Consider the following 24,526-nt stretch of genomic DNA (forward strand, 5'->3'; position numbering starts at 1 on the left):
TTCTATAAAACACAGCTCTCTGGTCTCAAAGCCTCCATGCATACTTATGTTTCACTGCAATATCCCACAGTACGCATGAGGGTACCACACAATACTCCACTCCACTCACAATACTCCACTCCACTCCTTCCCATATATGCTTCCTAAACTAGTTTGTGTGTTTCTCTCTACATTCTAGTGCAGATTTAGGGGGTGTTGAAGAAGTTGGGGAGAGACATGTGTACCTGTATTCAGAATAGCTTTCTTTCCCCAGAGTAATAAACCTTGGACTCAGCTGCATTAGTAAAGAAAAAGCATTTTATATGCATTATAACACTGTGACACTGGATGGCACTGTGGAGTCCCATCTTTCTCCAACGTGATTTCCCATTATAAAGTTTACAACACATTTTCCTAAAATGTTTATATATATATATATATAGAGAGAGAGAGAGAGAGAGAGAGAGATTCCTTGTGTTTCTTTATTCTTTCAGCCATCAGTATTACCAGGGGTTTTTTTAATGGAGAGCACCTTGGATATTTTATGTGAAGTCCAGTTAATCGTTGTGGTAACTGAGGATGAGAATGATACATATATTCACTCTTTTCTCTTTTCCTCTTTCTTCCTCTTCACACATCTCAGATGGGGTGTTTAGAGATAAAATACTCGATTGTGCATCAAAGGATATGGTGAAGTGCGATATGCCTTCTCCTAATCAAAATGGTATCCGTCTGGAAGTCAACTGCTGTGATGATTCTGATTTCTGCAATACAAACTTTTAAAACAGGCTGAGAGTCATCTCAAGATTCTGCCTTCCTGCAAAGAATAAATATTTATTCTGTTCCCCCTCAGCTTGTCAACCTTTCTTGTGTTTTCCTTTCTTTCAAATATGCTATATGCTGTGGTGTAATGGTCCAAGACAGGGGGGTAAGTGGGTTCAAAATGGACAGGACTATTTTGGCTGCAATATACGATAGCAGCTGAATCAGCATGAAAGGGGAAATTTTTGTTCACTGTATTCTGCAAAGTCAACCATTTAGGAACACTTGAAATATGAGGAGCTTGGATTTCAAGAGAATGGTGGGCATGTGTTGTTATGCACAATGTGTCGATTTCTTGGTTAATCAAAAAGAATTCACTGGCTCTATATATCACTTGCTCTCATTTCCTCTACTTTCAAAACTTTCATCAACGCCGTAGTTTCTTTAATCAAAACTTATGTTTCAAGCCGTCAATACAGCTTCTTACTATACAGCTCCTTTTGGCTTTTTCGAGTGGGATCTATGAACCACTTGCTCAGACTGTCTAGATCCTTTCCTGCACCCCACACTACCCCTTTCAGCCCTAAGAATTCCGAAATTGAACTTTTCTACCTATATACTGACACCTGCCAACTTTTAAAATTAAATCTGGTGTTGTGGGTGATGCAAGTCTGTTCAAGAGTTCTGACACTATGTTATACATAACAACTAGGCATTCGTTTTACAAGACCTCACTCCTGGTGGAACACTGAAATATGTTTTATTTTGTCTTAGGCCACATTCGCACCATGCATTTAAATTACTATGATGCCACTTTAAACAGCCATGGCTTCCCCCACCCCTAAAATCTTGGAGTTGTCGTTTATTTTTATTCCATTTTTTTTTAAAAAAAAAACCATTGTTATCGCTTTCCAAAAATATAAACATTAACAGAACAATTGGTTTTCCCCATTCCCACCCCCTCTCCCTGGAATAGAAGACTAATGAGTTAGATTTTCCCATAAGTCCATGTGAATATTTCATAAAGGGGTAACATATTTCAACAAAATTATCCAGATCAGATGCCTTGTTGAGACATGTACTCTCTTTGTTAGTTTCTCACACAAAGCAATTGTCCATATTTTTTTTCCATTATCTGATGTGTAGGTGATCAATTACTTTGCTATGAGTCATTGTGCAGCCACCAGAAGAAAATCAATACAGTGGTACCTCGGGTTACATACGCTTCAGGTTACATACGCTTCAGGTTACAGACTCCGCTAACCCAGAAATAGAGCTTCAGCTTAAGAACTTTGCTTCAGGATGAGAACAGAAATCGCACGGCAGCGGTGCAGCGGCATTGGGAGGCCCCATTAGCTAAAGTGCTGCTTCAGGTTAAGAACAATTTCAGGTTAAGAACGGACCTCCAGAACGAATTAAGTACTTAACCTGAGTTACCACTGTAAGTTCTGTGTATAACAAATTAAGTTGAATATTTGTTAATAAGCCTAGGCTTGGATTACATTATATTATATGTCCTGATCCGTGATTTTGCTTATTTCTGTACATACGCTTTCCCAGAATGGTTGTAACAGCTCACATGCCCACCACATATGAAAAGTCATATCAGTTGCCCTGTAGTTTATTAAGGGTGCTGAGAGTTGCTTATAAACTCTCCTATTCCTTCCCAGAGCTACAATTCCAGAGTTCTTTAACAATCAATCCTTCTTCTTAGGGAGCTGTGGCAACTTTAAAAAACAACCATTCCTAGGATTATTTGGGGAAATCTATGACTGTTTAGAATCATAGAATCATAGAATCATAGAGCTGGAAGAGACCACAAGGGCCATCGAGTCCAACCCCCTGCCAAGCAGGAAACACCATCAGAGCACTCCTGACATATGGTTGTCAAGCCTCTGCTTAAAGACCTCCAAAGAAGGAGACTCCACCACACTCCTTGGCAGCAAATTCCACTGTTGAACAGCTCTTACTGTCAGGAAGTTCTTCCTAATGTTTAGGTGGAATCTTCTTTCTTGTAGTTTGGAACCATTGCTCCGTGTCCGCTTCTCTGGAGCAGCAGAAAACAACCTTTCTCCCTCCTCTATGTGACATCCTTTTATATATTTGAACATGGCTATCATATCACCCCTTAACCTCCTCTTCTCCAGGCTAAACATGCCCAGCTCCCTTAGCCGTTCTTCATAAGGCATCGTTTCCAGGCCTTTGACCATTTTGGTTGCCCTCCTCTGGACACGTTCCAGTTTGTCTGTGTCCTTCTTGAACTGTGGTGCCCAGAACTGGACACAGTACTCCAGGTGGGGTCTGATCAGAGCAGAATACAGCGGCACTATTACTTCCCTTGATCTAGATGCAATACTCCTATTGATGCAGCCCAGAATTGCACTGGCTTTTTTAGCTGCCGCGCCACACTGTTGGCTCATGTCAAGTTTGTGGTCAACCAAGACTCCTAGATCCTTTTCACATGTACTGCTCTCAAGCCAGGTGTCACCCATCTTGTATTTGTGCCTCTCATTTTTTTTGCCCAAGTGCAATACTTTACATTTCTCCCTGTTAAAATTCATCCAAGTCGTTGATAAAGATGTTGAATAAGACCGGGCCCAAGACAGAACCCTGTGCCACCCCACTAGTCACTCTTCTCCAGGATGAAGAGGAACCATTGATGAGCACCCTTTGGGTTCGGTCAGTCAGCCAGTTACAAATCCACTGAGTGGTAGCATAGTCAAGTCCGCATTTTACCAGCTTCTTTACAAGAATATCATGGGGCACCTTGTCACATGCCTTGCTGAAATCAAGGTAGGCTACATCCACTGCGTTCCCTGCATCTACCAGGGTTGTAATTCTGTCAAAAAACGAGATCAGATTAGTCTGACATGACTTATTTTTCAGAAATCCATGCTGACTATTGGTGATCACAGCATTCCTTTCTAGGTGCTCACAGACTGTTTGCTTAATGATCTGCTCCAGAATCTTCCCTGGTATTGATGTCAGACTGACTGGGCAGTAATTATTTGGGTCCTCTCTTTTCCCCTTTTTCAAAATAGGGACAACATTTGCCCTCCTCCAGTCTGCCAGGACTTCGCCTGTTCTCCAGGAATTCTCAAAGATGACTGCCAATGGTTCTGAGATCACATCTGCCAGTTCTTTTAATACTCTTGGATGCAGTTCATCTGGCCCTGGAGACTTGAATACATCTAAACTAGCCAAGTATTCTTGTACTATCTCCTTAGTTATTCTGGGCTGTGTTTCCTCTGCTGAATCATTTGCTCCAAATTGTTCAGGTCGGGCATTGTTTTCTTTATTGGAGAAGACTGAGGCAAAGAAGGCATTGAGGAGTTCAGCCCTTTCTGTGTCCCCTGTTTGCATTTCACCATCTTCTCCTCTGGTAAAGTGGTTTCATATAGTTTTAGATGTGTGGATTCAAGATTAATTCTTCTTCTTCTTCTTCTTCTTCTTCTTCTTCTTCTTCTTCTTCTTCTTCTTCTTCTTCTTCAGATTGCAGGGCTCACATAAAACATTTTACCAGTCTTTTATTAATCAGTCTTGCCAGCAACTCAGGTATAGGGTCTTTTCCGTGCAGGATCCTGAATAATGGAAAGAGCAATGGATCCTTCAGCTCTCTTCCACTGGAACCTTCAAAACGAAACAGAGAATGGGACTGAATGGCAGACATGCACCCCTCCACTGTTCCTGCTGTTTTTTAAACCATATCAGTTAATCTTTTCAGATTGACTCTAAGCATTCATTGCCCAATAACATTAAACTCTCCCCTTAGGTTATTCATTGCTTGTTGACAATGCTAGAAGAATTTATGAGGATGCGAAACACTTTTTACCAAATACCAAATTATTTCTGCCTCTCACTTCACCTCCTGCTCCTGAATTTAATTACTGGTAACTAGCAGAATGGAAAGAAGTATAATGGTAGTTTAGGGAAAATGTCATTGCTTAATTGAGCAGTCAGCTATACAGAGTGTTGCCAAAATAAGTGGAAGCATTAGATTGTTGTAATGAGACTGGACTGTCATGACTGAGAATGAACATCTCACCAGGGATTTGGGTAGATTAAACATATGGGGGGGATTCAATGCAGTTCATAGCAATGAGACCCTAGGTGTCAATTCCCCATCATACAGCCGGGCTCTACCAACTGTAAAACATACGGAGCACATTAATTCTAAATAGGAAAGCAATCTATGGTGTGTGGGTCATAAATTATTAGGGCATGGGACAGGAACCTGAAAGCCGGTGGTCCTCCTGAATATGGGACAGATTTAAGACTCCTTGCCTTTCTGGTGCTGTATCACTGCCACTGAAATATACTCAGAGTTGAGAGTGGATTTCATGCTCTTTATTCAGCTCATAGTGGTGAGGAGGAAAAGAAGTTCCCCCACCACTATTTTTCCTTAATTTTTGTAGGGAGGAAAGTGTGTCTTATAGAGCGAAAAATACAGTATTGCCAGTGTGGAAACACCGGCTCCCTCAGCCTGAAGTGAGATCAGCGCTGCACCCCATAGTCGCCTTTGACTGGACTTAACCTTCCAGGGGTCATTTATGCCAGTGTGGTGTAGTGGTTAAGAGCGGTAGTCTCATAATCTGGGGAACCGGGTTCGCGTCTCTGCTCCTCCACATGCAGCTGCTGGGTGACCTTGGGCCAGTCACACTTCTTTGAAGTCTCTCAGCCCCACTCACCTCATAGTGTGTTTGTTGTGGGGGAGGAAGAGAAAGGAGAATGTTAGCCGCTTTGAGACTCCTTAAAGGGAGTGAAAGTCAGGATATCAAATCCAAACTCTTCTTTTTACCCTACCTACATAGTTAGTGTGAAATGGAAGTTGCATCACATACCAGCTGTCATAGCCATACATCTGCATTCTTTCCTCCCTCTTTGGTTATTCCTGGTCCAAAAATTATAACCTGGGCAACAAACCAAGAAAATGCAATGTGTTACTATGAGAAACATTTGTGTCAATGTAAAATTATTTAACGGAAATTGTGAGAAGATGCATTAACCTTGCCAAAGGCTTTGTATACCAGAATGTAAAAACAAAATGTAACAGATCACATCGACACATTTCTCTCTCTTCACCTCGATGGTCTTTGCTCCTGTACTCTTCTGATCCTCCCACTAATAGCTTTGTGCTTTTATCCATAGCATACACCACTCTTGGGACAGACAGTGCGTTTTCTTTTTGCCAGAGGCTTGCACTTGAACTTAATGGGAATCTTTTTCTGGACTTCAAACAGCTGTGATTCCTCATTTATTTTTCTCTTCTCATTTCTCCTACTCCATGTTTAGAAGTTAGGGGCAGATCCTAATGGTTAACCTTGCTGGCACTGGTCTTTGCAGCAATGCTCTGCACATCTTGTCCCAGCTCCTGGAGACTATGGGCACCAGTCCCAGTGCTACCATTTCTACATGAATTGGGAGAGTAGGATTGGCCCAGTGGTTGAGCTCACCCTTTTAATCAGAAAGTTATTGAATCCTTGGCACCTCCAGCTAAGAGGATTTCAGACAGCACTATGAGAAAGACTGCCTGACACTTTGGTGAGCAGCTTCTAGATGGAGTAGAACAGGACGTTCCACATGGAGAGAGCCACAACTGAGAAGGCCCTCTGCCTGGTTCCCTGTAACCTCATTTGTTGCAGTGAGGGAACCACCAGAAAGCCCTCAGAGCTGAACCTCAATGTCTGGGCAGAATGATGGGGTTGAGATGCTCCTTTAGGAATACAGGGCCAAGGCTGTTTAGGGCTTTAAAGGTCAGCACCAACACTTTGAATAAGTTATATAAATATATAACCTATATATATATAAATATCTATTTTTATTTATGTTAAATGTTAACTGAAAAGGCACATTTAACGTCAATTGTTTCTTTTCTTGATGACTAAATCAGTGTTCCTCGGATGTACTAGTGTAAATCAGTTTGTGTATTAGCAGGAATCTGTATAGCTCTCTAGAATGGCTGTTGGGCATACAATTCCTATAGAGTTCCTCCTAGTTCAGGGTTTGGGAACCTGCATTCTTTCAGACATGGCTTGACTACAGCCGCCTTCATCTACTGGGAGTTCAACAGAGATTGGGCTGAGATTTCTCATCCTTGTGCAAGGACAATAGAAGAGAGAGAGAATGGACATCTTCAGGCTAGATTATCCTTGAGGAACATTGCATATCATTTATTCTCTGCCCCGGAATAAGATATAAAAAACACTTCTCCACAGGAGGCTGCCTGTTCAACTGAAAAAATAATTCACTCAACTCCTCCTTTTCAAAGTACTCATGTTTTTTCTACCTCAGTTTCAGAGCTGTCTCCAAAAAGTCTGAAGGATTTCTTCTGATCTATCTCTTCACGATGATCGTTCAGCCAGCCTTGAAAGGAAAAAGGATCCATGACCTTGGCTTCGTTTAACGGGAAAGGCATTTCTTTCAAAAGTTCATCTAAAAACAAAGAAAATCCAGAGGTAGAAAAGATATATATATATATATATATATATATATATGCTTTCGTAGATTTTCACGGGTACAGGAATGCAGGTTTTGGTGTCCTCGGGTGTCTTCCCGTGTAAAAGTTGGGGTGTCTAGGCGACGTTTCGACGAGGTCTCACTCGTCATCTTCAGGCTGGTGCTTTCGGCTTCTTGTTACTGGAACAGAGCGGGATCTCAATGTTTGAGTTCCTATAAATACTGTAGAGGGGGTGTGGTGTCTAGCCTCCAATGTTCTGGGCAGAGAGGAAGTTCCCAGGCTAGTGTGCCTTTTCTTCTTTTGTTCCTTAATTACTTGAGAGATACCTTGAGTGATTTCTTGAGTGATATCCTGAGTACCACTTAGGTGGGTCATTAGGTGTGGATTAGTTGCTAAAGTCTTTGTGTCTTGACCTCTTGAACTTTGTGAAGAGTTTTCCTGAGAAGATGGCTGTATTGCACTTAGTTGTGCTTTGGCTTGGTTTCGTGTATAGGGGCGAGCTGTGGTTTTGTGGCTTGTGTCAGCCAGATCTGTGTAGGGATTGCAGGGGGGTGCAGCATCCGGAGGTGCCACCATGGATTGGCTACTGGATGGTGTCAGTAATTCATCTGTGGAGAGGGTCTGGGTTTGGGTCTGGTGTGGTTGATTGGTGTTGGCGTTCTGTGTGCCTCTGGATCTGGTGTCAGTTTTTGTGGGGAGGGCTAATTTCCAGATGTCTGGCAAGCGGGATGTGTCGTCACGCTTGTTCATGTTGTGAGGGTGTTTCTCTATCTCGATGGCTTCCATGATTATTCTCTTGTGGTGATGTTCCGTGTTAAAGAGCAATTTGGAATCTGCAAAATTAATTTCGTGTCCTGTTTCTTTCATGTGTTGGAAAAGAGAGGAAGTTTTTTCTTCTTTTTTGACGGCATTCTTGTGTTCTGCGATACGTGCATTTATTCGTCTGTTTGTTTGTCCAATGTACGTGGCTGGGCAGACTTTGCAGGGTATTTCATAGATCCCTTGGTTTTCCAACTGGATTTTATCCTTGGGGTTTCTGAGGATATTGGCTATTTTTTGGTTGGTGCAAAAGGCTGTTTTGATATTGTGTTTATGGAGTTCAAGTTCAAGAGGTCAAGACACAAAGACTTTAGCAACTAATCCACACCTAATGACCCACCTAAGTGGTACTCAGGATATCACTCAAGAAATCACTCAAGGTATCTCTCAAGTAATTAAGGAACAAAAGAAGAAAAGGCACACTAGCCTGGGAACTTCCTCTCTGCCCAGAACATTGGAGGCTAGACACCACACCCCCTCTACAGTATTTATAGGAACTCAAACATTGAGATCCCGCTCTGTTCCAGTAACAAGAAGCCGAAAGCACCAGCCTGAAGATGACGAGTGAGACCTCGTCGAAACGTCGCCTAGACACCCCAACTTTTACACGGGAAGACACCCGAGGACACCAAAACCTGCATATATATATATATATATATATATATATATATTTCTGATTGCTTTAGAAGCTGTGACAGATGTTTGCCCATCAGAAAGCTTATTGCAAGAACATGTGATATTGTCATATTAATGCTTGGTGTTTCAGAAGATTCAAACATATGGGTAGAAATGACAAGGGCCAAATTTCAAATTATCTAACAGTCCACGACTGCTTTTCCTGCCCTTCACTAGCTTCTTTAAACCTGCTGCCCATTAGGTCTTTCAACTCCTGCTTTGTCACAAATACAGACAACATTAAGCATATATGTTTACTGCCACTACTGTGCGTTCAAATGCCTTCTAGGGATTCTCTCGGCCAATATGGAGCAAAACTGATTACGCAGCACTTCAAAATTTAATACCCTGCATTTCCTGATAGTTTTGAAACAGTCTGAAACACTCTCTGCCCTTTCAAATCCTGTTCTGAGGTTGGCCTTTAAGGTCTTTTAATTTTAAAAACCCTCAGGCCAACACTTCATGCATGGTGGAGCAGCACAAGCTGGGCAGCTTCTTCCCAACACCTGCCTTCCCAACGCCAAGAGTCACTGTTAGTTCTGAGGAAGGAAGAGGCTTAGCAGAGGTAGTCCAGTGCTCCTGCCACCATGTTTGCACCTCACTGGGACCCAGTGTGGTGGTGTGGTTAAGAGCAGTTGACTCGTAATCTGGTGAACCGGGTTTGTATCTCCGCTCCTCCACACGCAGCTACTGGGTGACCTTGGGCCAGGCACACTTCTCTGAAGTCTCTCAGCCTCACTCACCTCACAGAGTGTTTGTTGTGGGGGAGGAAGGGAAAGGAGATTGTTAGCCGCTTTGAGACTCCTTAGGGTAGTGATAAAGCGGGATATCAAATCTAAACTACTACTACTACTACTACTACTCCTCTTCTTCTTCTTCTTCTTCTTCTTCTTCTTCTTCTTCTTCTTCTTCTTCTTCTTCTTCTTCTCTGAACTCCCTACCCCGTGTCTTACCTTTCCTCCTCTTAGGAATGCTCAGCATTGGGAATGCAGGTGAGCAACGTTGCCCTGCCTACCTCAACCCCTCCGATGGCTGCTGCATCTAGTGGTGTCTTATAGGCAGAGATGGAGAAGAAAGAGATGCAGAAATCAGTATCATCACAGCACCTGAGTTCCTGAAGCAGGTCATTTCGCTGAGAAGAATTTTCACACCACACTTTATCCTTCTTTGCACAATCGTGTATTTTATCTATAAACTTCTCATCTGAGACAAGGTGTGAAGAGGAAGAAAGAGGAAAAGAGAAAAGAGTGAAGGTTTGTATCATCCTCACCCTCAGTCCCCCACAATGATTAAGCGGAATTGACATAAAATATCCAAGGTGCTCCCCATTAAATAGCCTGGTAATACTGATGGCTGAAAGAATAAAGAAACACAAGGGCTGAATCTAGAAATAGATATAAAAAAACGTTTTAGGAAATCATGTTGTAAACTTCATAATGGGAGAAAGATGGGACTCCACAGTGCCATCCAGTGTCATAGTGTTATAACGCATACAAAGGCATTTCCATGAATTATTCCCGTTTGATATATTACTAAGCTAAATGAAATGGAAAATAAGCAGAAGGGGAATGTGGACCATGGAGCCCAAACAAGGCACAACCTTTGCAGCTGTTTCTTACTTTTATAGGTGATGATGCCAATGCAGATTCCTTCATCACCAACTTCACATATTTGATGTTTGCATGGTACTCCTGGTATCATAACGATGCATTTTATACAGAGGCGAGCATCTGCTCCAAAAGAGAAAGCAAAAATGTTGTGAATAACAGAGGGTTGCTTTTTTATGCCACTTTTCATTCAAAGGAAACCCAAAGTGTCTTAGAAACAATGAATGACAATAGCATCATAGAGCATCAGAAATACAGCAGAAATCATATAGAATAATTAAAAAGATTTTAAACAAGTAATAGCCAAATGGCCACGGAGTTTTCCTAAGCAGCTGTAAAATGTGAAATGGGGAAATGGAGAAAGAGAAAGCCCCCAGACCACTTCTGAAGGACTTCATGCTTGTAAAGCTGGGTGGATTTTTCATGGCTTGTTCTTTAAAGAATTGACCCCAAATGTGATTAAAAGGAGTTGGCACAGGATGGGGGGGGGGGTGAGCCATCAACCCTTAGCTCTGAGATGAACCTGTAGTTTACCCTCATCTTTTTTTTCAAAAAAATAGTTTTTATTAAAGATTTCTTGTGCTACAGAAGGCTTGCCCACATCTTGAGTTTTATTTTCTATTTGCAAAGTATCTCTACCCAGTAAAGGAGTCAGTCTCCCTCAACCGCCACCTAGCAACAGTCTTTCCATTAAGGTGCAACAGAGGGAGAGAACAGAAGAAGGGCCATTTAACTGCCTCAATTCAGATTCTATGGACAGAGCATAAATTTGGTTTGGTTCATACTTCAGTATAAAACTACCTAAGTTGCATTTTCCTTTTCTTAACCTGCCTCCCTTGGCTGACAGTGCTTTTCCCAACTCTTGCAAAAAGAACATACCTCCAGGTGTGAGGAACAGGAAAACACAGATTGCAAGAAGTTGTTGACTTGGGAAGGACATCTTAGTATCAAAAGGACACTGTATGTTCTCCAGCAGAGCCCCAGTGGGTGGGTTGTAACATCATGAACTGGCCACTCATCGCAGAACAAAAATCCCAGTTTAAGTGAGAATTTGAAGTGTGGGTGGAACAGATTCTTTGATGTCAGGGCTTCAATGGCCTCTGCAAGTCTCCACTGGCACACTTATAGCAGATTTTGATAGCCAAGATGTGTAAATAAGAAGCAGAATCTTGACGTTCCTGAAAGACTAAATGCATTCCCCCACACCCAAAGAACAAGAAAGTTATAGGACTTCTTTTCAACATCCTTTGTTTTATTTTGTACAGTCATACCTCATGTTGCATCCGCTTCAGGTTACGTGTTTACGTGTTGCGTCCCGTAGCAACCCGGAAGTACCGGAAAGGGTTACTTCTGGATTTTGCGACTGGTGCATGCGCAGAAGCACTAAATCACACCGTGCACATGCGCAGATGCAGCGCTTTGGCTTGCATCAATTCCATGTTACGGACGGGCCTCCGGAATGGATTCCATCTGTAACATGATGTTCTAGTGTATTGAAGAGACTTTATCCACTCGGTCAGTAAACCTACACCCACTTACCAAGGAGTAAGCGCCATTTAACTAAGTAGATTTCACTTCTGAGTAGACCCATACAGGATCACCTTTTTTCAGGTTTCATTCATGAAATGTGACATGTAATGTTAATGGCAATGTCCAGATTATCCAGTAATACTTTAGAATTTCAGAATTTGGTTTTGAGTGCAAAATTAAGAAGATGAAAAGAGCCTACTGGATCAGGCCAATGACCAATTCACTCCAGCATTATGTTCTCATAAGAGTCAGCCAGATGCCTGTGGGAAACTGGCTTGAAGGACCCAAGCACAAGGGTCTTCTCCCCTCCGGTTATTTTCAGCAACTGGTAATCGGAAGCAGCTCTCAAAGCGTGATTGCCAGAGAAAGTGTTCCTGACAAATTGGTACACAAAGCTCCTGCACATTAGAAATGCATTCAGGACAAACAAGAAACCCATAAAGAGAGAAAATGCAATTGCACATTGTACTTAAGGTACACAGTATAGTTCCATCTGGCTGAACTCAGATAGCAATGTCCCAACTCCTGCCTGCCTTCATATAATTTCAGTACACTGTGGGAAGTGTACCAGAGCAAATGCATCCGCTGGCCAAGAAAGCACATACATAACAGGCAAATGATGAAATGAAAAACTCACAAGGTCATAGGCTGATGACTGTTTCATTTCAGTTTCTGGCCAAAAACCTCCCCTTTCATGCTATAAGGCATGGAGAGTCCTCCCCTCCCTTCAGTGACTTCAAAGACAAGAATTAACGAGCACTTTCTATTTTATAGTCCTTTTTATTCAGTCATCTGGTTGCAAGCAAAAATCCATATCCCTCCACAAGGAGCGAAGTTGAACCGTCTGGGACGCAAGTAAAGCGGTTATGAGGGGGTTTCTGATACAACAGACCACCATAAAGAAAAGAGCACAGAATGAGAAAAAAGATAAGATCCTGGAGAAAATTAAAGAATGTGAGAAGAAGTTAAGATCGAGACCGAAGTCAAAGGAGATTTTAAGAGAAATTAAACTCTACCAAGCACAATATTCTAAATTGATAAATCAGGAAGTGGAATGGAAAGTTAAGCTAATGAAACAAAGATCTTTTGAATCGGCAAATAAATGTGGAAAGCTGTTAGCATGGCAGCTGAAAAAGAGACAAAAATTGAACACGGTCACAAATTTAGAGATTGAAGGAAGAAATATTCAGAACCCAGTGGAGATCAGAAAGTGTTTCCAGAGATATTTTAAACAACTATATACACAAGGGCCGCAAAACGAGGTGGAGATAGATCAATTTTTGATAAAGAATGGTCTACCAAGGCTGTCTCAGGAAAATAGAACAATCCTGAACTATAAAATAACACAACAAGAGATTGAAGAAGCCATTCAGAACATGCAACTGGGCAAATCTCCAGGGCCAGATGGGCTTACCTGCAAATATTATAAGACATTGAAAGACTATTTGATACATCCATTAATGGAGGTTTGCAATGAAATTATGGAGGGGAAGAAGGCACCGGAGTCGTGGAAAGAAGCTTTCATCACATTGATACCCAAACTAGAAACTGAAAAGACACAACTTAAGAACTACCGCCCCATCTCCCTCCTAAATGTGGATTACAAAATATTTGCAGACATTTTAGCAAGCAGATTTTAAAAAGTTTTAAATGAAGTAATTCACAAGGACCAGGCAGGCTTTCTCCCAGGCAGACATTTGTTTGCTAACACAAGGAACATTATTGATATTTTGGAACTTTTGCAAACAAATATTAATACAAAAGCAGTGTTAATATTTATAGATGCGGAGAAGGCCTTTGATAATATTTCATGGAAGTTTATGAAGAAAAACTTGGAAGGGATGGGAGTGGGACGGGGATTTGAGAATGGGATAGATGCAATTTATTCAGAACAAAAGGCTAAATTGATAGTGAACAATGTGGTGACGGAAGAGTTCAAAATCGAAAAAGGAACACGACAAGGTTGCCCTATTTCCCCTTTGCTATTTATTTTGGTCCTGGAGGTGCTCTTGAATATGATTAGAGGAGACCGGTTGGTGGAAGGAATTCAGGTCGGAGCGAAACAGTATAAACTTAAAGCATTTGCAGATGACCTAGTTTTGACCCTACAGGAGCCAGAGTCTAGTACGAAAAGGGTATTACAATTGATTCAGGAGTTTGGTCGGGTGGCGGGATTTAAACTTAACAAGCAGAAAACTAAGGTTTTGGAAAAAAAATTGACACCTTTAGAATCAGAAAGGTTTCAGAAAGAGACAGAGTTAAATGTGGTTAAAAAAGTAAGATACCTAGGGGTAAACATAACAGCTAAGAATCTGAGTCTATTTAAGGATAACTATGAAAAGTGTTGGTCAGAAATTAAAAGGGATTTAGAAGGTTGGTCAAGATTGAAACTTTCCTTGTCGGGCCGAATTGCTGCTATAAAGATGAATGTATTGCCAAAAATGCTGTTTTTGTTTCAGACTTTACAGATTGTGGACAAAATAGAGTGTTTTGGGAGGTGGCAAAGAGATATCTCCAAATTTGTCTGGCAGGGCAAAAAGCCCAGAATTAAGTTCAAGATATTAACTTCAAGATTGAGGTTGAATCCTGACAAGACAGAAGTACTGTTTTTGGGGGACAGGAGGCGGGCAGGTGTGGAGGATTCCCTGGTCCTGAATGGGGTAACTGTGCCCCTGAAGGACCAGGTGCGCAGCCTGGGAGTCATTTTGGACTCACAGCTGTCCATGGAGGCGCAGATTAACTCTGTGTCCAGGGCAGCTGTCTACCAGCTCCACCTGGTACGCAGGCTGAGACCCTACCTCCCCGCGGACTGTCTCGCCAGAGTGGTGCATGCTCTAGTTATCTCACGCTTGGACTACTGCAACGCGCTCTACGTGGGGCTACCTTTGAAGGTGACCCGGAAACTGCAATTAATCCAGAATGCGGCAGCGAGACTGGTGACTGGGAGTGGCCGCCGGGACCACATAACACCGGTTCTGAGAGATCTGCATTGGCTCCCAGTACGTTTCCGAGCACAATTCAAAGTGTTGGTGCTGACCTTTAAAGCCCTAAACGGCCTCGGTCCTGTATACCTGAAGGAGCGTCTCCACCCCCATCGTTCAGCCCGGACTCTGAGATCCAGCGCCGAGGGCCTTCTGGCGGTTCCCTCATTGCAAGAAGTGAGGCTACAGGGAACCAGACAGAGGGCCTTCTCGGTAGCGGCGCCCGCCCTGTGGAACGCCCTCCCATCAGATGTCAAAGAGATAAAGAATTACCTGACGTTCAGAAGACATCTTAAGGCAGCCCTGTTCAGGGAAGTTTTTAATATGTAATGCTGTACGGTTTTTAACACTGATTGGGAGCCGCCCAGAGTGGCTGGGGAAAACTCAGCCAGATGGGCGGGGTATAAATAATAAATTATTATTATTATTATTATTATTATTATTATTATTATTATAACTGATGCTAAAGAAAGAGGGGGCTTTGCCCTGCCAGACTTAAAGTTGTATTATGAATCAGCAGCTTTCTGCTGGTTGAAAGATTGGCTGCTTCTTGAAAACACTGATGTGTTGGATCTGGAAGGTTTTAATAATGCTTATGGATGTCATGCATATTTGTGGTATGACAAGGTTAAAAGTCACAAGGCTTTCAAGAACCATATTGTCAGGAAAGCAGTGTTCAATGTCTGGACAAAATATAAAGACTTATTGGAAAACAAGACCCCAAGGTGGTTATCACCAATGGAAGCTAAGGCCCGGAAAAGACTCAATATGGAGGCCAAATGGCCGAAATATTGGGAAATATTAGAAAAAGATGGAGATAATTGGAGGTTGCAGAGTTTGGAGAAATTAAAAGATAAAGTGCGAGATTGGTTACATTATGCTCAGATTAAAGAGGTTTTTAAGTTGGACAAAAAGATAGGATTCCAGGTGGAAAAATCAAAGTTGGAAACGGAATTGTTAGAACCTAAGACTAAGGTACTTTCAAGAATGTATAACTTGCTGTTAAAATGGAATACACAAGATGAAACGGTCAAATCGGCTATGATAAAATGGGCACAGGACATTGGGTACAACATCATGTTTGCTGACTGGGAAAGGTTATGGACCACCGGTTTGAAATTCACGGCATGTAATGCCTTGAAAGAAAATATTATGAAAATGATATATAGGTGGTACATGACCCCAGTCAAGCTCGCAAAAATATACCATTTGTCTGATAATAAATGTTGGAAATGTAAAGAAACTGAAGGAACGTTCTTTCACCTCTGGTGGACCTGCCCTAGAGTTAAGGCTTTCTGGGAAATGATATATAACGAGTTGAAAAAGGTATTTAAGTATACCTTCCCTAAAAAACCAGAGGCCTTTCTTTTGGGCATCGTCGACCAGAGAGTGTTAAAGAAGGACCGAACATTTTTTATGTATGCAACAACAGCAGCAAGAATACTCGTTGCTAAGCACTGGAAAACCCAAGATTTGCCCACACTGGAAGAATGGCAGATGCAACTGATAGACTATATGGAGCTAGCAGAAATGACTGGCAGAATCCGAGACCTGGGAGAAGAGGCTGTGGAGGAGGACTGGAAGAAATTTAAGGACTATTTACAAAAATATTGTAAATTGTATGAATGTTAAGAAAGATGTAAGATTATTAACAATATGGCACCAATAAGTTAGTTAAAAGGAATATGAAGATAAATGAAAATATAAGAAAAGATAAATTTTGGATAAATATTATGTTAAAATTAAGCTTTTAAGGTTTGGGCTAAATTATCTAAAATTAGGGATACAATATTGGAAAAATATAATATAAGAATTGAAATAAGGTGATAAATTGCTGGGTAAAGCTCGAAAATTTGGAACGCAGGAACGAGAGTTGCGAGGAAGTCCAAAGAAGTGAAGAAAATATGGATATTGAAAAATTATATGTTATTTTGTTTGTTTTTTCTATTGTATTAAGAAAATCTTTAATAAATATTTATTTAAAAAAAAGAAGTTGGCTACTATGAATCCTCCCACAATATCCCGGGCGTCAACGAGAAGTTCCTCCTCTCTGCATTCTTTGTTCTCTAATACGGACAGACCTCCTAGTTTTGGGGGAGGGAGGGTCTCCCATACTCTATAATGATGTCTCTGCTGGCTGTTCCTTCCCTTCTGTTTTTCTTTCCATTATCTCGTAGCTATTCAACTCCTGTCTAAGATGCTCTGTGTCTGTGTCTCTCCCTGCTTCTGAAACTGTTGGAGACAAGGGGCATGAATCTTCCCACTCCTCCAGCTCCTCTTTAAAGGGATCTGATCTGCCTGAGAATGCATTCCCCAGTCCTCTGATTCAGACCATTCCCTGACACATGCTGATTGGGCTGTTCTAGGATACTGCGGGAGGCATTGTAAAAGAGTATTAATAAATAAGAGATTGGGGCTTGAGTTTATTGCATGAAGTAAAGAAAAAAAGAGAGGGCTGGTAATTTATGTAAAACCTCAGATGGAGCCAAAACTGCTTTACAATGATGAAAAAGGTCGAACAGTGATTATAGAGGTTAAGATCAATAATGAGAAAGTGGTAGTTATTGGAATTTATGGACCAAATGAAAGAAAATCCGAATTCTATCAATTCCTGGAAGAAAAAGTCATAGAATATTTAGGGGGGGAAATTATATTATTAGGAGATTTTAATGGAGTAGTCAATCCAAACATGGACAGGACAATAAAGAAGAAAGAAAAGAGGCAGAACAAACTCCCAACTACATTTTCCCAATTAACAGAACTCCTGAATTTGTTTGACGCTTGGAGGTTTAAGAATCCAACAGAGAAAGAATTTACACATTACTCAGAGCCACATAAATTGGCGGGACGAATCGACACGATCTGGACAACAAAGGATTTATTAAATAATATTACAAAAGCAGAAATCCATCCAAGGACAATTTCTGATCACAGCGCGGTCTGGGTTAACTTTAAAGGAAAAGAAGAAAAGGTTAAAAGGTGGCAACTTAATGAGAGTATGCTAAACAATGAAAAAATTGTACAGAAGGCCAAGCAAATCTTAGAAGAATATTTTAAGTTTAATTTAAATCAAGGAGTAGATCTAGAGACGGTTTGGGACGCGGGTAAAGCCGTCATAAGAGGCTTCTTTATACAACAAAACACATTCCAAAGGAAAATAAAGGAAAACAAGAAAATGGACATCTGGGAGGAAATTAGAAAAAAGGAAAGGATCCTTTTCCAAAAACCGGATGATGAACTAATTAAGCAAAGTATAAAAATTTTACAGACGCAATTCTCCATGATAATAAATGAAGAGATAGAATGGAAGATAAAATGGTTGAGACATAGAAATTTTGAGTTTGCAAATAAACCTGGTAAACCTCTGGCCTGGCAATTAAAGAAGAAAAAGGAAGATAGAATTATCAATAAAATTAAAATTGAAGACAAATGGATTCAAGAACCGAAGGAAATTAGTAAAAACTTTGCTAGTTTTTTTCGGAAAACTATATAAGGAAGGTCCAGAGACTCTAGAAAAAATAATTGATTATTTGGGCAAAAATAAACTACCAATAATACCTAAGGAAAAAACTGAAATCTTGAACTCACCAATAACAGCTATGGAGGTGCAACAAGCTATACAGAGATCAAAATTAGGGAAGACACCGGGCCCAGATGGACTTCCAGCTAATTACTATAAAAAGTTAGAACAAGCATTATTTCTTCCCATGAAAGACCTAATGAATAATATTCTGGCAAATGGAAAACTTCCGAAAACCTGGAAGGACAGCTTTATTCCTCTTATCCATAAACAGGGAACAGATGCCTCAAACATGGCCAATTACAGACCCATTGCATTGCTAAATAACGATTACAAGATATTCGCAGACATTCTTGCAAATAGATTAAAAATGGTGCTGAAAGAGATAATTCATAAAGATCAAACCGGATTTCTTCCCGGACAATTTATGCAATCCAATATTAGATGTGTGATTAATGTATTAGAATATTTGGATATTAAAATTGATAAAACAGCAGCTATTATGTTGGTAGACGCTGAAAAAGCTTTTGATAACGTGTCCTGGAAGTTTATGAAAAAATTAATGGAAGAAATCGGGCTGGGAGAAAATATTTGTAAAGGAATAAATGCCATCTATTCGGAACAATATGCAAAATTGATCATCAACGGAAGAATTACTGAGGAGTGCAAAATAAACAAGGGAACCAGACAGGGCTGCCCACTGTCTCCACTGATATTTATCTTGGTGATGGAAGTCTTGAACAATCAGATAAGAAGGGATCAGCTTGTTAAAGGCATCACTCTGGGAAACAAAACATATAAAATTAAAGCTTTCGCGGATGATCTACTTGTTATGACTGAAAACCCTAAAGAAAGTCTGAAAAGAGTGCTGGAACTGATTAAAGAATTTGGAGTAGTGGCAGGCTTTAAGCTGAATATAACAAAAACAAAAATGCTTGTTAAAAATGTAACCACAGAAGAAAAGGCCTGAAAATCTCTTCAAAAGTGAAATACTTGGGTATTTGGATCACCCCCAAGAACATAAACTTATTTCAGGATAATTACACCAAAACTTGGCTAGAGATTAGAAAAAAACTTGGTAACCTGGAGTAAACTAAAATTAACATTTCTGGGTAGGATTTCCATTATAAAGATGAATGTGCTTCCAAAATTAATCTTTTTATTTCAAATGATTCCGATACTGGGTGAAGCAGGTTGTCTCATGATATGGCAAAGAGAAATTTCCAAATTTCTGTGGGAAGGGAAGAAACCTAGGATTAAACACCTGATCTTAATAGACATAAAAGAGAGAGGAGGCTTTTCCCTACCCGATCTAAAACTTTACTATGAGGCAGCCTGTTTCACCTGGCTAAAAGATTGGTGCACGTTGCAGGATCCGGACCTCCTGGACCTGGAAGGTTTTGACAACCGTTGGGGATGGCACGCCTACCTAACATATGGAAAAGCGAAAATTCATAAAAAAATTTACCAACCATATAATAAGAAAGTCACTCTTTGCTGTATGGGGAAAAATATAAAGACCTGATGGAGCCTAAAGTCCCGTGGTGGACTTCTCCAGTAGAAGCCATAGCAGTAAAACGGAAAAATACTCAGGAAAGCTGGCCAACATATAAAATACTTCTAAAAAATGAAGATAACCAAATAAAATTTAAAAAAATTGAGGAAATAAGAGAACACATTTCAGACTGGTTCCAATACCATCAGTTATTTGAAAAATTTAAATCTGACAAACAAAAGGGGTTCTCAGTAGATATTTCCCAATTCGAATCTGATCTTGTAAATTCTAAAAGAAAAACTCTTTCCAAAACTTATCGGAGGAGGAGGTAACAGTGGCAATGGTGAGGTGGTCCCAGGATTTTGGCCATTCAATAACCATGGCCCAATGGGAAAATTTATGGAAGATCAATTGGAAATTCACAAACTGTTACACGATTAGAGAGAACTTTCAAAAAATGCAACATCGATGGTATGTAACACCATGGAAACTTTCAAAAATGTATAAAAATGTGTCAAGTAATTGTTGGAGATGCGGGGACTCAGGAACATTCTACCATATGTGCTGGACATGTAGGAAAATACAGGTATTCTGGGAGAGTATACATGCAGAACTGCAAAAAATGCTAAAGAACTCTTTCAATAAAAAAACAGAGGCCTACCTCCTGGAAATAACAGATTTGGATATTCCACAAAAGAGGAAGGGTATCTTTTTATATGCGACGGCAGCAGCAAGAGTTTTGATTGCAGCAAAATGGAAGAGTAATGAAATCCCCTCTATACAAGATTGGATCCAAAAGCTGACAGAATATGCCGAATTAGATGGTTTATCAGAAAAAATAAAGAATAAATCAAAACAGGAATTTGTTTCTAAATGGGAGGTTTTCAAAGAATATCTGAAAAATAAATATAGTAGTTTAAATTCTGTTGCAGCATTCGAGGAACTTCAGTAATAGTTGCTAGGTAGATAGAAGAAATTAGATTTATTGAGAATAAGTTTAATTATGAAAAAAATGTGTATTGGCAATAAGTAATATGAATTTGAAATATGGAATAGACGGGAAGTTGGGTCTTTAGTGTTAAGACCAATAGATGTTTTATTGTTTGCCAAGAAAATTATGTGTCTATGGTTATTTTTGTAATTTGTGTGTAATTTGGTATTTGTGTTATTGTGTGTTTTTTTTCTTGTTGTATAAATATTATTTGAAAAAAAAGAAGGTTGGCGGTTTGAATCCCCGCAACGGGGTGTGCTCCCGTTGCTCTGTCCCAGCTCCTGCCAACCTAGCAGTTCAAAAGCACACCAAAAAGTGCAAGTAGATTAATAAGTACCGCTCCGGCAGGAAGGTAAATAACGTTTCCGTATGCTGCTCTGGTGTCGGTGTTCGTTTGTGCCAGAAGCGGCTTAGTCATGCTGACCACATGACCTGGAAAAACTGTCTGCGGAGAGGACAAACACCGGCTCCCTCGGCCTGTAAAGCGAGATGAGCGCTGCAACCCCAGAGTTGTTCACAACTGGACTTAACTGTCAGGGGTCTCTTTACCTTTACTGTACCTTATGATACTGCAGCTGAAATAGCACTGACTAATTTGAACCCACTCAACCCCCCCCCCCACTATCTTGGACTATTGCACCACTGCATATATCACACTTGAAAGAAAAGAAAAGAAATAACCAAGAAAGGATGGCAAGCTAAAGAGAAACAGTATATAATTTTTATTCTTTGCAGGAGGGTGAAGGCTGATGACTGTGTCAAATCTGTTTCCAAGAATTGCCATGTCCAAGCTTGCCATGTCAACATTTAAAGGGGAAATATATTAGTGCAGAGATGGATCCTCTTTTTCAACTCCAGGGAAATCCTGAAGGTGCAAGGGGTTCATGCCAGTGGCCACACACATTGACTAAGAAGAGGCAGGCAGCTTATACACACATGCCATGGGAGAGAAGCACTATGACAACTGACACATTTGTTAATTTTGGATTCTGTCTCATTTCTTGATTCCTAAATTCAGTTTTCCAGAATTCCACAACAATTCATTATTTACTGATATTTGGAAGTAATTGTGCTGGGCCCGGGGGTAACACGAGAACCTTGGTCCAGGTCCATTCCAGAATCTAAAGGTTCTGCTAGGAGTCAGTCCGACAGGGTCAAGGCAGGACACGAGGCAGAAAACCAGGCAAGGTACAGGATCTGGCATACAGCAATGTTGCTCCCGCAACCTGGGGCGGGGTCTGACAGCCTTTTATCTTTGTTGGGGTAACGGCCGGTCCTGATCCCCCGGTGACTCACCTCCCTGTTTCGCTCGAAGGTGAGCACTCCTCCTGCAAGTACTCAGGTCTCTCCTTCTCTCAGACCTTAGTCTCTGCAGCTAGGGAGATGTCAGGGGCTGCCTCAACCTCCCCTGACCAAACCGGTAGTGGAGCAGCTGTAAGTGATGGCCCAGCTGAAGGCAACAAGCTTTTTTTTTTTTATAAAGATATTTATTAGGGTTTTTTATAAAAAATACAAAAATAATAAACAACATTCCTTTTGTCTTAACAAATTTTCAAACCTTTTTGGACTTCCTCACGTTTCCCGTTCACACTTACATTGTCAATACATTTTTCCAAGCAAATTATCATGTAATTTATAGTCACTCTTTTAAATGATAAATAACAATTCTTCAGCAATTTTTGTTTTCTAAAATCTCACTTATCTTCCAATTCAAATCCAGATTAGTGATGGCCAATTTTTTGTAATCAAGCACCCTTCTTAACATTCCACCAAATTACAATATTTTTGTAAATAAATCTTAAATTTCCTCCAATCTTCTTCAATCTTTTCTTCTCCCAAGTCTCGGATTCTGCCGGTCATTTCCGCCAGTTGCATATAGTCTATCAGCTGCATCTGCCATTCTTCCAGTGTGGGTAAATCTTGAGTTTTCCAGTTCTTAGCGATGAGTATCCTTGCTGCCGTTGTAGCATACATAAAGAATGTTCGGTCCTTCTTTAACACCTTCTGGCCGACTATACCCAGGAGGAAGGCCTCTGGTTTCTTAGTGAAAGTATACTTAAATACTTTTTTCAGCTCGTTATATATCATTTCCCAGAAGGCCTTCACTTTCGGGCAAGTCCACCAGAGGTGAAAGAATGTTCCTTCATTTTCCTTACATTTCCAACATTTATTTTCGGACAAGTGGTATATTTTAGCAAGTTTAACAGGGGTCATGTACCATCTATATATCATTTTCATTACATTTTCCTTCAGAGCATTACATGCAGTGAAGTTCAGCCCAGTGGTCCACAACCTTTCCCAGTCTTCAAACATAATATTATACCCAATGTCCTGTGCCCATCTTATCATAGCAGATTTAACCATTTCATCTTGTGTGTTCCATTTCAACAGCAAGTTATACATTCTTGATAATATCTTACTCTTTGGTTCTAACAGTTCTGTCTCTAACTTCGATTTTTCCACCTGGAATCCTAGCTTTTTGTCATTTTTAAAAACTTCTTTAATCTGAGCATAATGTAACCAGTCTAGCACTTTATCCTTCATTTTCTCCAAACTCTGCAATTTCTAATTGTCACCATCTTTTTCTAATATTTCCCAATACTTTGGCCAGTTGGCCTCCATATTGAGTCTCTTCCGGGCCTTAGCCTCCAGAGGTGAAAGCCACCTTGGGGTTTTGTTTTCCAACAAGTCTTTGTATTTTGTCCAGACATTAAATACAGCTTTCCTGACAATATGGTTCTTAAAGGCCTTATTGATCTTAACTTTGTCATACCATAGATATGCATGCCAACCAAATGCATTGTTGAAACCTTCCAGATCCAACACATCCGTGTCTTCAAGAAGTAGCCAGTCCTTAAGCCAGCAGAAAGCTGCTGCTTCATAGTACAACTTTAAGTCCGGCAGGGCAAAGCCACCTCTTTCTTTCGCATCAGTTAGTATCTTAAACTTAATTCTAGGCTTTTTGCCCTGCCAGACAAATTTAGAAATATCTCTCTGCCACTTCCTGAAGCACTCCGTCTTATCCACAATTTGTAATGTTTGAAACAAAAACAACATCTGAAGGCAACAAGCTAATCCCCGCATCTGGAGCCAGGGCAGGCTCAGGGACCTGACTCAGCCCAGTTGGTGTTTGTTGCAAGGGAACCTGTGCAGACTGGGACACTTCAGGATCAGGCCCCAGACTTGGTTCAGATGATAGGCAAAGGATCCAGTGCAGACTGAGACTCCTCTGGTTCTGAGCCTGAGCTTGAGTCCCAAGCCATCACAGTAATACTGTCTCCAACCCTCGGGGCAAAGCATAACTATCATGGCTACTAGGCACGGATAGCCTTATCTTCCATTAATATGTCCAAACGTCACTGAAAGCCATTCAAATTAGTTGCCAGTTCCAGCAAGCTCTTCTTACATTCTTAATTTTGCACTCAAAACCAAAATCTGAAATTCTAAATAAAGTATTACTAGATATTTGGACGTTACCATGAACATTATACGACTCATCTCTTGTTCCTTGAATGAAACCTGAAAAAGGTGATCCTGTATGGGTCTACTCAGAAGTGAACTCTGCTTAGTCCAGTGGCGCTTACTCCTTGGTAAGCGGGTGTAGGTTTACTGACTGAGTGGACGAAGTCTCTTCAATACAAAATAAAACAAAAGACGTTGAAAGGAAATCCTATAACATTTTCTTCTTCTTTGGGAGTGGGGAAATGCAT

At 40.7% G+C, this 24,526-nt stretch overlaps 1 protein-coding gene and 2 long non-coding RNA genes across 3 annotated transcripts in view; 1 reads left to right on the plus strand and 2 right to left on the minus strand.

Annotated features, from left to right (window-relative positions):
- LOC310842077 overlaps positions 1 to 24,526 on the plus strand; it is a 29,546-nt gene that overhangs the window by 1,695 nt on the left and 3,325 nt on the right. The gene's annotated exons all lie outside the window — the stretch shown is intronic.
- Positions 5,580 to 24,526, minus strand: part of HAAO (3-hydroxyanthranilate 3,4-dioxygenase) — a 41,084-nt gene continuing 22,137 nt past the window's right edge. Inside the window, exons 7-8 of the mRNA XM_083733778.1 lie at positions 7,028 to 7,173; positions 5,580 to 5,651 (exon numbers count right to left, since the gene is read on the minus strand). Coding sequence (XP_083589904.1) covers positions 5,589 to 5,651; positions 7,028 to 7,173 — 209 coding nt within the window. The 3' untranslated portion in view covers positions 5,580 to 5,588. The remainder of the gene's footprint in view (positions 5,652 to 7,027; positions 7,174 to 24,526) is intronic.
- On the minus strand, positions 9,773 to 11,282 carry LOC310842133. Its single transcript, XR_014562908.1, has 3 exons — positions 11,179 to 11,282; positions 10,312 to 10,422; positions 9,773 to 9,895 (listed from the first exon to the last, which is right to left on the minus strand). It is a non-coding gene; the product is annotated as an uncharacterized lncRNA (long non-coding RNA).

The sequence above is a fragment of the Podarcis gaigeae genome (assembly GCF_964106915.1).
Source record: "Podarcis gaigeae genome assembly, chromosome: 3".
NCBI classification, from domain to species: Eukaryota; Metazoa; Chordata; class Lepidosauria; order Squamata; family Lacertidae; genus Podarcis; species Podarcis gaigeae.